General features: G+C 54.5%; 1 protein-coding gene across 1 annotated transcript in view; it reads left to right on the top strand.

Moving 5' to 3' along the window:
• ASTN2 (astrotactin 2) overlaps positions 1-13,476 on the top strand; it is a 149,481-nt gene that overhangs the window by 20,423 nt on the left and 115,582 nt on the right. The window contains exons 4-5 of the mRNA XM_041406669.1: positions 12,823-12,947; positions 13,302-13,406. Of these exons, the coding sequence (XP_041262603.1) occupies positions 12,823-12,947; positions 13,302-13,406 (230 nt within the window). The remainder of the gene's footprint in view (positions 1-12,822; positions 12,948-13,301; positions 13,407-13,476) is intronic.

Here is a 13,476-nt window from a genome sequence, read left to right as displayed (position 1 = left end):
GGCAAATGGGATGTCAGGGCAATGCATGGCAGCTGGGAGCAGATGTCTCCCCTTACTAGAATCCCTTCCCATCCCTACCTCTGCCTCTCATCCTGGCTGTTGCTCCAGCCTGGCAAAGCCCCAGGAGGACACAGGAACACCCACACAACCCCTGTTTGATTCCTCCCAGCAGAGATGCAGCGAGTCCAGGGAGGTATTGAGGGCAGGTAAGGAGCCTGAATGGTTTGGTGGCAGGAGGCAGGGAGAGCATTCATGTTGGTGCTCCCTCCCTGCTGAGCACCAAGTGGTTTCCCTCCTCCATATCCCATTTCCCTCCTCCATATCCAGGGAGGATGGCTGTGGAGGAGCCAGGGCTGCCGTGCTGTGCCGTGCTGAGCACCTTCCTGCAAATTGGAATCACCCTTCCCTCTGCAACTCAGTCCCTGGAGGATGCTGTTCCCCCTATTCCCATTTATAAAACAGGGCTGCTGCTTCTTTGCAGCCTTGGGGAAGGGAAGGGAGCAGGTTGGAGGTGGTGCTGAGCTGCCAGGGGTGCTGCAGCGAGGGATGGGCACTGCCCCAGTGCTTCCAGTAGGCTCTGCCTCCACACAGCTCCATTTGTGCTGTCAGGTCACTGAGATGATGTGAGCAATTCTCATGATGTTGATGGGCAGTTTGGCCGGTTCGTTTTAAATCTGTCTCCTCCTCCCCTCGATGTTTCTCATCCCTCAATAAACCAGCAGTGGTAGCAGGGTGAGCTGGCAGCTCAGTGCCATCCCTGCCAGGGCTGTTTGGGAAACATCTCCACCCATCCACTGTTCACCTGGTGCCCTCCCACCCGTGGGTGCTGCCAGGCACTGGGATGGGGCTCAGCCTCACACCTGGGTGTGAGAGGCTGGAGGGGCTTTGCTGGTGCCCTGGCTTGGAGCTCACGGGCCAGCCCTGGCAGGGACATCCTGCTTTCCCCTCAGCAACACGAATGTCATGTCTATAAGTGGTTACATTAACACCCTTTCTCCCCCTCCACTATTTTTCTCCCTCTCTTTGAAACCTCCAAGCACAGGAGTTATAATTGTGCTGTTTATTATTCGTGAGCTCAGCGCCAGCCAGTGCACCAGTGCCTTGTTTACCTATTACCCTTCAGGCCAGGATAATGGATGGATCTCTTTTCCAGTGGCTGCCTTCCATTTCATTCATCTTTTTATTGTTTGTTGCTGCAGTTCTATTACCTGTTCACAACTTTGAAGCCTCAGACACGCTAGTTGGAAGCAATGATGTCTTTCCAAGCCAGGCTAACACCTCATGCTATGGTCCTGAGTAGCAGCTAAGGGGTTATTAGGAGTTCAGCAGCTCTGTGAAGGTGGGATCTGCTGTGGGATGTATGGGATGTTTCAGAGCCCACAGACACACACAGTATTTTGAGCACATCTTCACTGGCCAGGTTCAGAAGTGAGGTTTTTTCCAATCCAGTGTATAAATGACTAATGCAATTAGCACAGCATTCCATCAGTTAGTTAGGTTTCTGTTGCATCCCTTTCCATTTCAAAGTTCTCATCCCACCAAAAAGGATGACAGATTATGTGGCTTTGAGCTGGTGTTGCCCAGTCTGCAGCCACATGCTTCTGCAGCAGGTTGGGAGCATTTTTTATTCTACAAAAACTAAAGCAGGTGTGGTGTCAGACAATGCAGGGGTGCAGGATGGAAGAGATTGTTCTTGTAACAGAGATTGTTCAAATATTGGAGTTCTCAGCTGGTTCTGCATCAGCTGCAGGTAGGATTTGGGAAATGGGCCATCATATCCTTGGTAAACACGGCCATTGCAGCCACCTCCTGCTCCTGCTGTCCCATCCCAGCTCTGGATGCACCTCTGAGCTGCTCCAGTTCATTCCTATCTGTGCAGGTAGCAGGAAAACCTCACAGAGGGTCAGCCTCTGCTGTTTGGTCATTGCCTGTGAGAGCCCCACTGCTCCCAGCATGTGCCTGGGCAGCATGGAGAGGGAGGAAGAGGAGGGAGGAAGAGGAAGAGGGATGGCCACAGTGGCTGCCCCTGCAGCCAGAGCCCAAAACCAATTGTACATCCATGACTGTGAGATTTAGATGAAGAAGAAGTTACTGAATCAGAAGGTGGGCAGGCCCTGGCACAGGGTGCCCAGAGCAGCTGTGGCTGCCCCTGGATCCCTGGCAGTGCCCAAGGCCAGGCTGGACAGGGCTGGGAGCAGTCTGGGATGGTGGAAGGTCTCATGGCAGGGGTGGAAAGCTCTTACAGACACCAGCACAGCCCAGAGCCAAGGCACTGCTGTCAGACAGTGCCAGCACCCACTGGAGCTGAGGGAATGTCATCCATGGGCTTCTCCTGGCTCAGAGACCAGAACTTTCCTTTCCCTGGCAGTGGAGCTGCTGCCCCTGCAGTGAGGGATGCCAGGGAGTTGTTCCTCCCCCCCAGCTCTGCTCCCCGCTCCCCCAGCCTGTGCAGATGTTTGTATTCTGTGCAGCTGATGAAAATACTCATTATCTTGTTAGCGCTGCTGCGGCGGGGGAAGCGCAGATTTGCATTCCCACAGCCGATCCCGCAGCACACACCACGGAGCTGCCACGCAACAGCAGCAGGGCTGGGCCAGGCAGGGCTGTGTCCCTCCTGCCCTGCCCGCTGCCACAGTGCCAGCCCCACGAGCAGGCAGGGAGCGGTGCCAGGCCCATACAGAGCTCAGGAGGAAGATGAGAGAGGGATGTGGAGGAAGGGAGAGTGCCTTGGGGCTTGGGCTGTGGGTTGGGAGGCAGTGAGGAGCAGTGCTGGTCCCTGGGCAGGGGAATCTGAGCCTGGAAATGCTGCTGAGCTCTCTGTGTGTGTATGGCAGGGTTGTGTCTCCTGGCTCTGGAAGCTCCTTGTGGGATGGGAGGTGTAGGGTTTGGGGGAATGCTCATCCCTTGGGAAGCTGGGTTGGGACATGAGCTCTTCCTGCAAAGAACCTGCCCTGCCATGGTCAGTTCACACTCGTGTCCCCTGACCCATGTCCCCACACAGCTGTCAGGGGGTTCCCTGAGGTCTTCTGAGTCCACCTGATGAAAAGTTGATGCCCATAAAGATTTGGGAGAGAAGCCAGCAGTGTCTCCAGGTGACCCAGAAGACCAGTGGCATCTTGGTTTGTACCAGCAATAGTGTGGTCAGAGGGACCAGGACAGTGATTGTCCCTGTGTACTCTGTACTGGTGAAGAGCACCTCAAATCCTGGGCTCAGTTCTGGGCCCCTCACAAAAAGGACATTGAGGTGCTGAAATGTGTCCAGAGAAGGAAAAGGAACTGGGGAAGGTTCTGGAGCACAAGTCAGTGAGGAAGCTGGGGATGTTTAGCCTGGAGAAAAGGAGCTTTGAGGGGAGACACTGAGAGGTTGGTCTTTTCTCCTGAGTGACAAGCAGTAGGGCAAGATGAAACAGCCTCAGGTTGCCCCAGGTGATGTTTATACTGGATATTTGAAAAATTGCGTCACCAAAAGTAGTGACAAGCCCTGACACAGACTGCTCAGGTCAGCAGTGAAGTTATACCATCCTTGCAGGGATTCAAAAGACATGTGGGTGTCACACCTGGGGACATGGCTTAGTGGTGGCCTTGGCAGTGCTGCGTTAATGGTCTGACTCAGTCATCTTAAAGGTCTTCTCCAACCTAAATAATTCCCTGATTGTATGGACAGGAGAGGAGGGATGAGAGGTTGGCACTGGGTACTTGCAGAACCAAGAGCTGGGTTCTGCTCCCCTCCTGGCTTTGCCAGAGATGCGGTGATCCATGTGCCCCCTCCTCCTTGTCACCGCTCCCTTCACAGTGCCCAGCACTGCCAAGTCTGCCTTCACTGACCCAGGCTCTGGTGGCACTCAGAGTTTTCCCTTTCCCTGTGCTGTGGGGAGCAGTCCATGGGATGGCCTCGCTGGCCTTTCCCATCTCTGACTTTTATGATATTAATTATAGTGGTGGTACTGCACAGTTAATCTGCATTATTAAGAGATGTGGTGGAGATTGGTTTTATAATAACAGCTCAGATTTATGGAGTACCTTTCTTCCCAGGGGGTCCTTATTGGCTTTGTAGCCTTGCAGAGAGGAATTGCTGCTTCTTCCTTCCTCATCTCACAAGAGCTGCAGCTGCTCCTGGGCCACGGGAGCTCTGTACCCACTCAGGACATATGAAAATACAGGTTATGTTCACATGAAAAGCAAGGGGAAAATGAGACAAGAGGGTTTGAGGCAGTAAATTGTGACTTCAGGATGTGATAGCAGCATTTTTCCATTGTTGTATGGACGCTGTGCTGGTCCCCATTAGCTGGGCTGTGGGTTTGTGCTGCTCACACCATGGGACCCCTTCAGTGTCATCTCCAGGGACAAGGCTGACACTCAGCAGCCCGTCACTGCTCTTCCTTGCTAGTGCAAGCACTGGTTGATGGAGATTCCCCATCCAAGGACTAAATCAGCCTGACATTGACTTAGCAATGTGAATCCTTGCTCCAGGCAATGCAGTCAGGAACAGTCACCAGCGTGGGGACATCTGAGCACTCCACAGCTATGCCAGCTGTCAAGCCATACCTGCTCCCGAGGTAGCAGCAGGGCTTGGATGCAGTCCTCAGTGCAGCAGAAAATCTTGTCTTCCTCTTTCCCATTTCAAGTGTCCTCTCCAGAGGTGGAGGATTTGCTGCTCTGTGTTGCAGTGTAGCTCGTGACTGCATAAACCTGAAAGCAAGTGCTGGGTTTGGGCTTGGGCCCCATCAGTTGTACCCAGTGTCCCAAAAGTGGTGGACAAGCTCTGCTGGGAGCCCTCCTGTCCCCTCCTGTACAATCCATACCCTGTAAATCTTCCTCTGCACCTGATTCCTGGGCAGTGTGACCTGGTTTGGATGCTGGTGGCTCTGTGCAGAGGAAAGCTGGAGCAGGGGCTGGGGACAGACCCAGCATCCCTGTGCCCCAAAGATGCTCTTTGCTGCTGTGCCCTGCCTGGGCTGCAGGAGGAGTGTCCCATGGGCTGCTGCCTTCAATAACACCTCCCTGGAGATGAAAGCTCGAGGTGTTTGTGCCGGTTCATCTCCCCCAGCACGGGCTGAAGGAGCCCAGCACAGGCAGAGCAGCCTGCGTGCCTGGCCCCAGCTTTGCAGGGAATGCTGCCTCTCACCATCTGTGCCCGTGCTGTGGGTAGCAGGCAAACATCTGGAAGGTGTGGCAGCGCTGACGCTTGTCATCAGGCACCCGGGGCGCGATGGCCGCAGAGCTGGGAGGAGGGAGGGGATGTGGGAAGTGCTCCAGGCACCTCGCTGAGCCCAGGAGTGGGGCTTGGCTCCTGGCACCACAGTTCCCTGGGAGGGTGGCAGGGGTGAGGTCACTGCAGGTGCTGTCATCTCACCCTGTGCATAGTTTTGTGGTTCTGTAATTAAGTTCACACACAGAAACGCAGCTCTGCAGCTGCAGTCACAAATCCCAGCTAATTCTCCATATGTTCTGGCTGCCTGGCAGTGCTGCTGCTTGTGGAACGTCCCCTGCCTGGGCACTGCCCGTCCCTTGGGGACACCAGGCTGGCCATGGTGCGTGCTGGTAGAGCCATGGGCTGGCCAAACACCGTGCATGGGCACCCTGGGCAGGCACTGGGGTCACCCTGGGCGTGGGACAGTGGCACAGGGATGCTGGCACAGCTGGAGCCCACACTGGTGTACGGGAGGTCTGGTGTGGAGGGGACGTGGGAGCAATATCTGCGCTGAAATGACATTGTCAGAGTGCCAGTATATGAAATGTGTGGTGGTATTGCAGCCCTGCCATTGCCTGTGGCTGTTTTTCTTCTGCTTCTAATGACTAATAGAGAGAAGACAAAACAATTTCTATTAGTTTCTCCCACGCCGCAGTGGGTTTCTTATTTTCCAAACCTCATTAGAGTTTGTAATACCATGGTGGTAGTCAAGAGCAGTCCGAGTCACCCTGGGGGGAGAGAAGAAGTGAAGAGATATGATGTGCAGCCCAGTATTAACACTGCTCCTGGCTCTTTTCCAAGGTCCCTCCTGATTCCTTTCCAAACCTTTATGCCTTATCTTCATCTTAAAGGTTAACAATGAAGCTTAGGAGAGGGGGGAAAAAAAAGAAATGTTTAAGATCTCAAATTGTTAAAGAGAATGGATGTGTGTGCTGAGTGGAGAGTGCTGGGTCTGAATTTACATTGGAAAGGCAAATATTAATATTAAAAGTCTGTGCTTGTGCTTCTTAGGGCACCACAGCTGGGGTGTGGGTTTTCCTGGAAAACTGGGGCTGTTGGTGCACAGGATGCTGTGCCCAAATCCCAGAGGAACTGGATCAAGTCAGGCACCAGCCTCCTTGGGAAACCCCAGCAGGTAGTCCTGGCTTCTCTGGAGTCCGTGGGAGTTTTGCATTTGTTGGCTCCTTACAACAATGCCAAGGAAAGCGCCAGGAGGAACAGCATTTTGGAAAGGATTGCAAACAGCACCCAAACAACCTGTGGGAGAGGATCCACAGCCTTGGCTCAGCTCAGCACTGCAATCTGCACCCACAGGAAGTGTCCAGCCTGCCTCCAGCTCTCTCAGCTTGGACAAATCGTTCCCACAGGGAAGCTGTGCCCAGGTCATCTCGCAGTGGCCACAGCCTGGTGGGCAGGAGCTCCATGAGCTGCTCCAGGAGGTCTGGCTGTTGTCTTCTCATCAGGTCCTAAAGAGCTGGAAGCTGCTGAACTTATGGAAGCTGACAAGGTCAGAGCCTTTGGCTGTCAGTGGTGACAGAGCTAATGCAGGGAGACACCTTGGAGAGCAGATACATGGAACAAGGCATGGATCCTCCTGGCAGAGTCTGAGCACCTCCAGCCCCTTGCAGATGGGCAAATTTCTCTCCATCCAGAGGTGTTGGGTATTCCCCAGACCTTCCACTCAAGGTGGAATGGCACACAGGCCAGATATGTCATGGTGCTCCTGCTACCAGGCTCTTGGCTCAGGACAAGGCTGCTGATCCACTGTGAGGGTGTGAGGCCCTGGCACAGGGTGCCCAGAGCAGCTGTGGCTGCCCCTGGATCCCTGGCAGTGCCCAAGGCCAGGCTGGACAAGGGTGGGAGCAGCCTGGCACAGTGGAATGTGTGCCTGCCATACCAGGCAGTGGAATGAGATGAATTTTAAAGTCCATTCCAACTTTATCACAAATCTCTGAGCCTGTGATTCTTTTGCTTTTCTCCATCCACGGGTGTTTCTGATTGTTGTTCACAGCTTCTCCATCTCTCCTCTCAGAGCGATGTCTTTTCTTTTGAAATGGCTTCAGGAGGGGATGCACTTTTTCTCCATGGAGGTGATTGATGAACCTCACGTTCACTCTCAGTGCCACAGTGGTGGGCACCACTGGCTGAGTCCCCTTCAGTGCTCAGTGGTGTTGCTGAGCCTGTGTGGCCCTGAGGAGGGCTGTGGTATCTGGGGGATGTTGGGAGATGCTCTGTGGGAAGATCAGGTTGTGTTGGCAGTGCTGATGGCAGCAGGGACAGGAGCTGCCAGCCCCATGGAGGGTTTGGGGCTCAGCCTGGGGGTGTGTGGAGGGGATGGTGCTGAGCAGCAGCCGTGCAGACACCTCCCACCAGCCCAGGAGCACCAGGGATCGCTGGTGTGATTTACCTCCTGAAACACCTCCATTTAAATGCTAATTCTCCCTGAGCCAGGGGGTAAGGCAGCTACCGATATTGTCAGGCTGTTTATTGCTGGCACTGAAGTGAGACACGGGGACAGGTCCTGTCCACAGCACCAGGGGCTGCTGGGGAGATGATATTGGTGCTCTCGTTTCTCCCTGCAGCCTGGTCCAACCACACTTCATTGCAAGCTGTGGTTAAGGCTGAGAGGTGGGGAACTGAAGGGGCTCCTGAACCTGGCAAAATCCAACTGGTCTCTCCTCTTTCATCCTGCCTTGCTCTACAGGAGTGGGGCCTCGCTGAAATTAATGCTCAGTAAATTTGGAGTAAGTAACTGCTGCTTCACAGGGTTTGCATTAAACCTTTATAATTCACCAGTGCCTGAGGTCATGGAGACATGCTGGGGCAGATTTACAGTGTGCTTACCTTCTCCTAAGTGGCTGTGGCAACAGGACACCCTCTCTTCTGTTTCCCAGTGACTCCAGATAATTTTTTTTTTGGTGATGACAAGCTAAAAGGAAGCTATTTCTCAATGTCTCCATGTCAGGCTGGGCTCTGCTGATCTTGCAGCCACCCCAGCAGGCAGCTTCTCCAAGGGAAATTTGGGTGAAAAGCTGGCACTAAATAACCTCAAATCTATCGTGTTCTCCCTGAGCCATTGTGGGACAGAAAGAAGTAAGATTAATAACTAATTTTTTGCCAGAACAGGCGTCCTCTCAGGCTTGCATAGCAGAAAGGAGTAGTCACTTTGCTGAACATAAGCTTGCTGGATGATAATGTGATTAACATTTGTAGCTGTGCTGGCTCAGATAAGGGTAATTAAATCTCATGCTTCAGGGCATAAGCTAATCACTTGTGGGGTCACTTTATATATAATATTTATATATTTACCCTTTCATGAATATACTTGCCCAGGTGCTGTGTTGCAGGGTGTGCATCCGCTGTCAGTGTTGGGTGGAGGCAGGAAGCCCCACGTCAGCTGATGCTTGGAATGTGCAGTGGGAGCTCTACAGCTGCAAGGAAGGGCTGGTTTGCAGAGTGCATCCTCAAGGCCAAGTCCTGTGGGAGCAGAGTGCCAAGGGAGGAAGCCACAGCTGACTGAGCTAAAGAGGAGAAGCTGCTCCTTCACCCAGCGGTGTTGCTAACAGGAAAATGAAATGCATGTCAGCCACCAGCTGATCCTTCCCTGCTGCAGGCCAAAATCCCACTGCCAGCTTGGCTCTGGCTTTGAGCATCTCAGCAAGGAGATGTGGTGCCCCAGGGCCAGCAGAACTGTGCCCTGGAGCAGAATCCAGCAGCCCTGGCTCAGTCCTGGAACACCACAGCATTCCAGCTTCTCCCCAGGGCCCGCACTGAGCTCCCCTGCATCCCCAAACCCCATTTTTCCCTGGGATACTGGTCCTTTCTGGAGGCTTCCCACGGGCTGTGTGAGCTGCTGCCAGCACTGCAGAGCGCAGCAATGCAGCCCAGCGCTGCACCGTGGCTCTGCTGCATGACCTTGGCTGTGCTGTTAAAGGTCACAGTCCAAAAACACAGCTGGATTGTGCATCTGGTTTCAGGAGGACAGGAGAACAGTGCCACAGCAAGCTCTTGCTGCCTGAGTCCTGCTCCTGATATCTGAGCAGCCACTCATTGCTGTCACCCCAGCAGCACCCCAAGACGTGGGAGCTGCTCTCAGCTGTCTGTGTCACCCCAATGGTGACACAGGCAATGGGTGCATTGTAGGACTCGGCTGAGGATACACCAAGTGTCCATCAAAGCCAGGATTTTGAACTCAGTTTAATCCAGGTGGCTGCCTTCCTCCTCAGCCCACCCTGCCAGTATCCGAGCTCACTACAGCCTTTGGCCATTTGACCTTTCCCAGAATCAGGCTCGTTCATATGGACTCAGTTCCCTCCAAGGCAGGCACATGCTCTGGGTCAGATGCTGCTGGAAGAAGCTGCATTTCCTCGTGTAATGACTCAGTATCTGCAAAATGCCTTGGGAGATGCTCAGATCCCCAGCAGGAGAGTGCTGGGGAGTGGATTACTTGTGCATCACAGTGGAGAGAGCTGCATGCTCACTGCTTCAGTGAGTCCTGGGCAGCTGTTCCACTGGGGAGATGCCAGGGGCAGAACAAGAGACACAGGAGGATGTTGTGGGGCTGGCAGGTTTGTCTCCATCCTGCCTGATCACACTGGATAACCCTGTGACCCCCACACCTGGCCCTGCACCCCTGCAGAGGTGCTGGTGGCTCTGCCATGCTCCAGTAGGAGGCACGTGTGGCAACACATGCACAGGGCTGCTGCCACATCCCTCCCCTCACCCGTGTCCCTGCCCCTTGCACAGAGCCTGCTGGCTTTGATCACAGCTTCCAGAGAGCAAAAAAACGTCCGGCATGAGCTCTTTTGTGCCCCCACAGTGAGCAGTGTGCAAGCCACAGGGTTATTAAGAAGGCCCTGTGGAAGAGGAGCTGCAGCCCTCTGCCAGCTGCCAGCCCATGGAATGCTGTGCCCTGGGCACACCCAGCAGCAGTGTGCCCTGCCTGGCGTGTCCCCTGCAGGCAGTGAGGACTCTGCAGAGGGACTGTGCTGTGCCCAGACCTCTGCCTGGTGGGTGCTCCCCTGCACGGCTTTGGCTCATCCCTGCCTTGGGATGTTAAGGAGCAGGGCCTGGAGGTGGGGAGAGCTGGAAGAGATGCAGGAAGGGCTTGGTAGCAAGAATTCATCATGGAAGTACTCCTGAAGTGCTGCCTTGCACTGCTGCTCCCTGCCATGACGGGAGCACATTGTGGGCACATGCCCACTCCTTGGCTCCCACTTGCCCCTGTTTTTTCCTTGGCCTTTTGAGTGTGGAACAGTTGAAGAAATGGATAACAAGAGTGGTCCTGCAGAACGTGGTTGTTCTGTAAATGCCTTCTCATAGAGGCAGCAGCTCTGAGCAGCAGCTGTTGGGTCCCCTGATGCCTCAGCTTCTCCCTCCTGAGCTGCCCAGGCATGGGCCACCAGCCCCGGGGCTGTTCTGCCTCATGGGTGAGCTGGGACATGCCCAGGGACAGCAGTTCCACGGGCTCATGGCATGGATGGTGCTGCTGAGATGGCTCAGGAGGGGACAGGAGGAGATGCTGCCTCTTTACGTCTCCTCTGCCCCGTGTCAGGGTGCAGGGTGCTGGATGAACATGAGCTTCTGGCACCTCTCATGCCATCTCTTTGTGTCCCTTGGGGCACACCAGGTCTGTCCCCTCATGTGGGACAGCACTTGGGAACGTTCCACCAGCCTCCTCCTGGGAATCCTGGTCTTCTCAGAGGTGGGATTTGAGGCTGGGCAGGCATGACCCTCCTGGCCCCTGTGCTCATCCTGGTGCAGGATGGGGAGCTGACCTGTCAGCACAGGGACAGTCCCACACTCCAGGATGGCAGGCAGGCTCAGTGCAGCTGCATCCTGCTTTTCCATCACGCTTCTCCGTGGCTTTGGGATTCGGGAGCGCTGATGTTTTCCCTTTTCTGCTGAGGCAGAGCAGCAGAGACACCAACATGTTTCTTCCCCTGTTCCCTACCAACTTGCTTTATTTTGCAGCCACCCACACGACTCCCAGCTCCAGCAGTAATTGCAGCTCCCCATTTGGAATTGCTGTGACAGCAAAGGGCTCAGAGCAGCAGAACGTTCCACCACAGGGATCCCGTGCCCAGCGGGATCAATCGGAGATTTGTGAGCATGCTGGGAGTGAGAGGCTTTTCCCCTCAGAAAAATAAAGCACTTTTTTTCTATTTTGCACTGAGGCAGTGCAGAAAGTAAGGCTCCTGAGATGCAGTCAGGTGCTGGTGGCTCTGAAATGGGGGTGTAACATGAGGCAGGCTGCCTGTGCAGCCAGAGAATCATGGAATGGTTTGGGTTGGAAGGGACCTTAAAGATCATCTTCTTTCAACCTTCCTGCCATGGGCAGGGACACCTTCCATTAGAGCATATTGCTTAAAGACCCATCCAGTCTGGCTTTGAACACTTCCTGTGCCCCACTCATGTGTCTCTACCTTCAAATGCTCCCGTCCTGGGAGCATCCCCAGGCTGGTTGCAGAGGGCTATCTATGGCTTTCTGCTCACCTCTGGTGCAGGTTGCAGTGGTCACATCTTGGCCCCAGAGCAAGGGGAGGATCCCAGGGAATTGTTCCCTGAAATCAGCATCTCACTTTGCTGGGACCCGTGGAGGTGGCCAGGGTGTCCCCAGTTGTGAGATGACCACAGGATGATGGATCATCTGCCCAGGGACAGGCTATAGGGGGTAAAACTAGGGAAGGTGAGTGAAATCAGCAGCTGTTTAAAGGAAAATATATTACAAAAAATGCAGCTGGGGCAGGCTGCGCCAGTCTGAACCTCCCCCAAGCTCCTGGGGCTGACCTGATTTTACAGGAACCTCCCTTTCTTGTTCTCTGCTGCCCTTTTGTCTCCACACCTGGAGGATGCAAAGCCTCCTGGCCTATATTTTGGCTCTAAGATCAATATTTAAAATCCCCCCTCCTGTTTCCTCGGCGCAGGCGCAAGGCATTTCGCTTACCGGGGGAGGCTCGTCTCCCAGAGACCTGTCTGTTCACTATTTCAAATCATTTCCCTGGTACCGTTGTTCTAGAAACAATTCATTAGGGGCCTATTATACAATGTTTTACCTGCCAAGGTTAGAAAAGATCCTGCATGTGTGGTAAAATTGCACTGTGAGCTGTACACGAGAGTGGGGTTTTTTGTGTCTGGCTGTAAAATATACTTTTTTTGCCTCTTGGAGAGCGAGTCACTGGGGAGGGTGAAAAATGTAGGGGTGATGATGCTGCCTGGGGAGCCCCAGCAATACTTGGTCACTGTCCACATGAAGATGCTGCAGGTGTGGAAAGGGACAGTTTTGGGGTGTAGCAGCCATTCCTCTTTCCTTGTCCCCTCTCCAGGGGCCCACTTTGAAAATCTGGGCCAAACCCAGTGGCCGGGTCCCCAGGCTGAGAGCAGTTCCATATTTCTGGAGCACTAATGGAGCTGTAGTCCCTGGGGAGCTCATTAAGCATCATCTCAGAGGGCTGCACAGCCAGGCTGGCTGGTGGAGAGGCTGCAAACCCCATCCCCTGGCAGGGCTCCTGCTTGAGGAGATGTCCCCTACCCTCCTGAGCTGCCTGTCCCGGTGCCACCAGGGCAGCTCAGCCCCTCTGCCTGGCCGTGCCCTGCATCGTTGCTTTGCAGTTGTCTTTTTCTCTCTGCAGGGAGAATAACTTCATCAAGGACTTCCCCCAGCTGGCTGATGGCCTCCTGGTGATCCCTCTGCCCGTGGAGGAGCAGTGCCGTGGTGTCCTCTCGGAGCCCCTTCCTGATCTGCAGCTCCTCACAGGTACGAGCTGCCCCCAGGGTCAGTGTCCCAGGAGATAGCACAGGAGGAACGACCCCTTCTCCCACCCTGGATCCCATGTGGTTCCTGAGGGGCATCATCACCCCCTTTGTGCCAGGGGCAGAAATAATCTGGGGATGTGTGAGTCCATCCCAGCAGCATCTCCATTCCTGTGAGCTCCTGGCAGTCACAGCCATCCCTGTGCTGGTCCAGGTACCCCACAGCATCACCACTGAGGTTTCCAGCCCTTCCACCATCCCATTTCTCACCCCTGCAGCACGTAACAAGGTGGGAGGGAGCGTAAAGCACTCCCCAGAGCATGCTCAGCGGTGTCACCCGCCTGCTTTGTCTTTGCAGGGGACATCAAGTACGACGAGGCCATGGGGTACCCCATGGTGCAGCACTGGCGGGTCAGGAGCAACCTCTACAGGGTGAAGCTCAGCTCCATCACACTCTCTGCAGGTGAGGGATTCCAGGGGCAGGGAGATGTGTGTCTGCATGGGTGGGTGGTGGTCTTCTGCCCCAAGCATCC

Source organism: Onychostruthus taczanowskii, unplaced genomic scaffold, assembly GCF_017590055.1.
Source record: "Onychostruthus taczanowskii isolate IOZ18803 unplaced genomic scaffold, ASM1759005v1 scaffold25, whole genome shotgun sequence".
NCBI classification, from domain to species: Eukaryota; Metazoa; Chordata; class Aves; order Passeriformes; family Passeridae; genus Onychostruthus; species Onychostruthus taczanowskii.
This window is presented reverse-complemented; position numbering and strand designations above follow the sequence as displayed.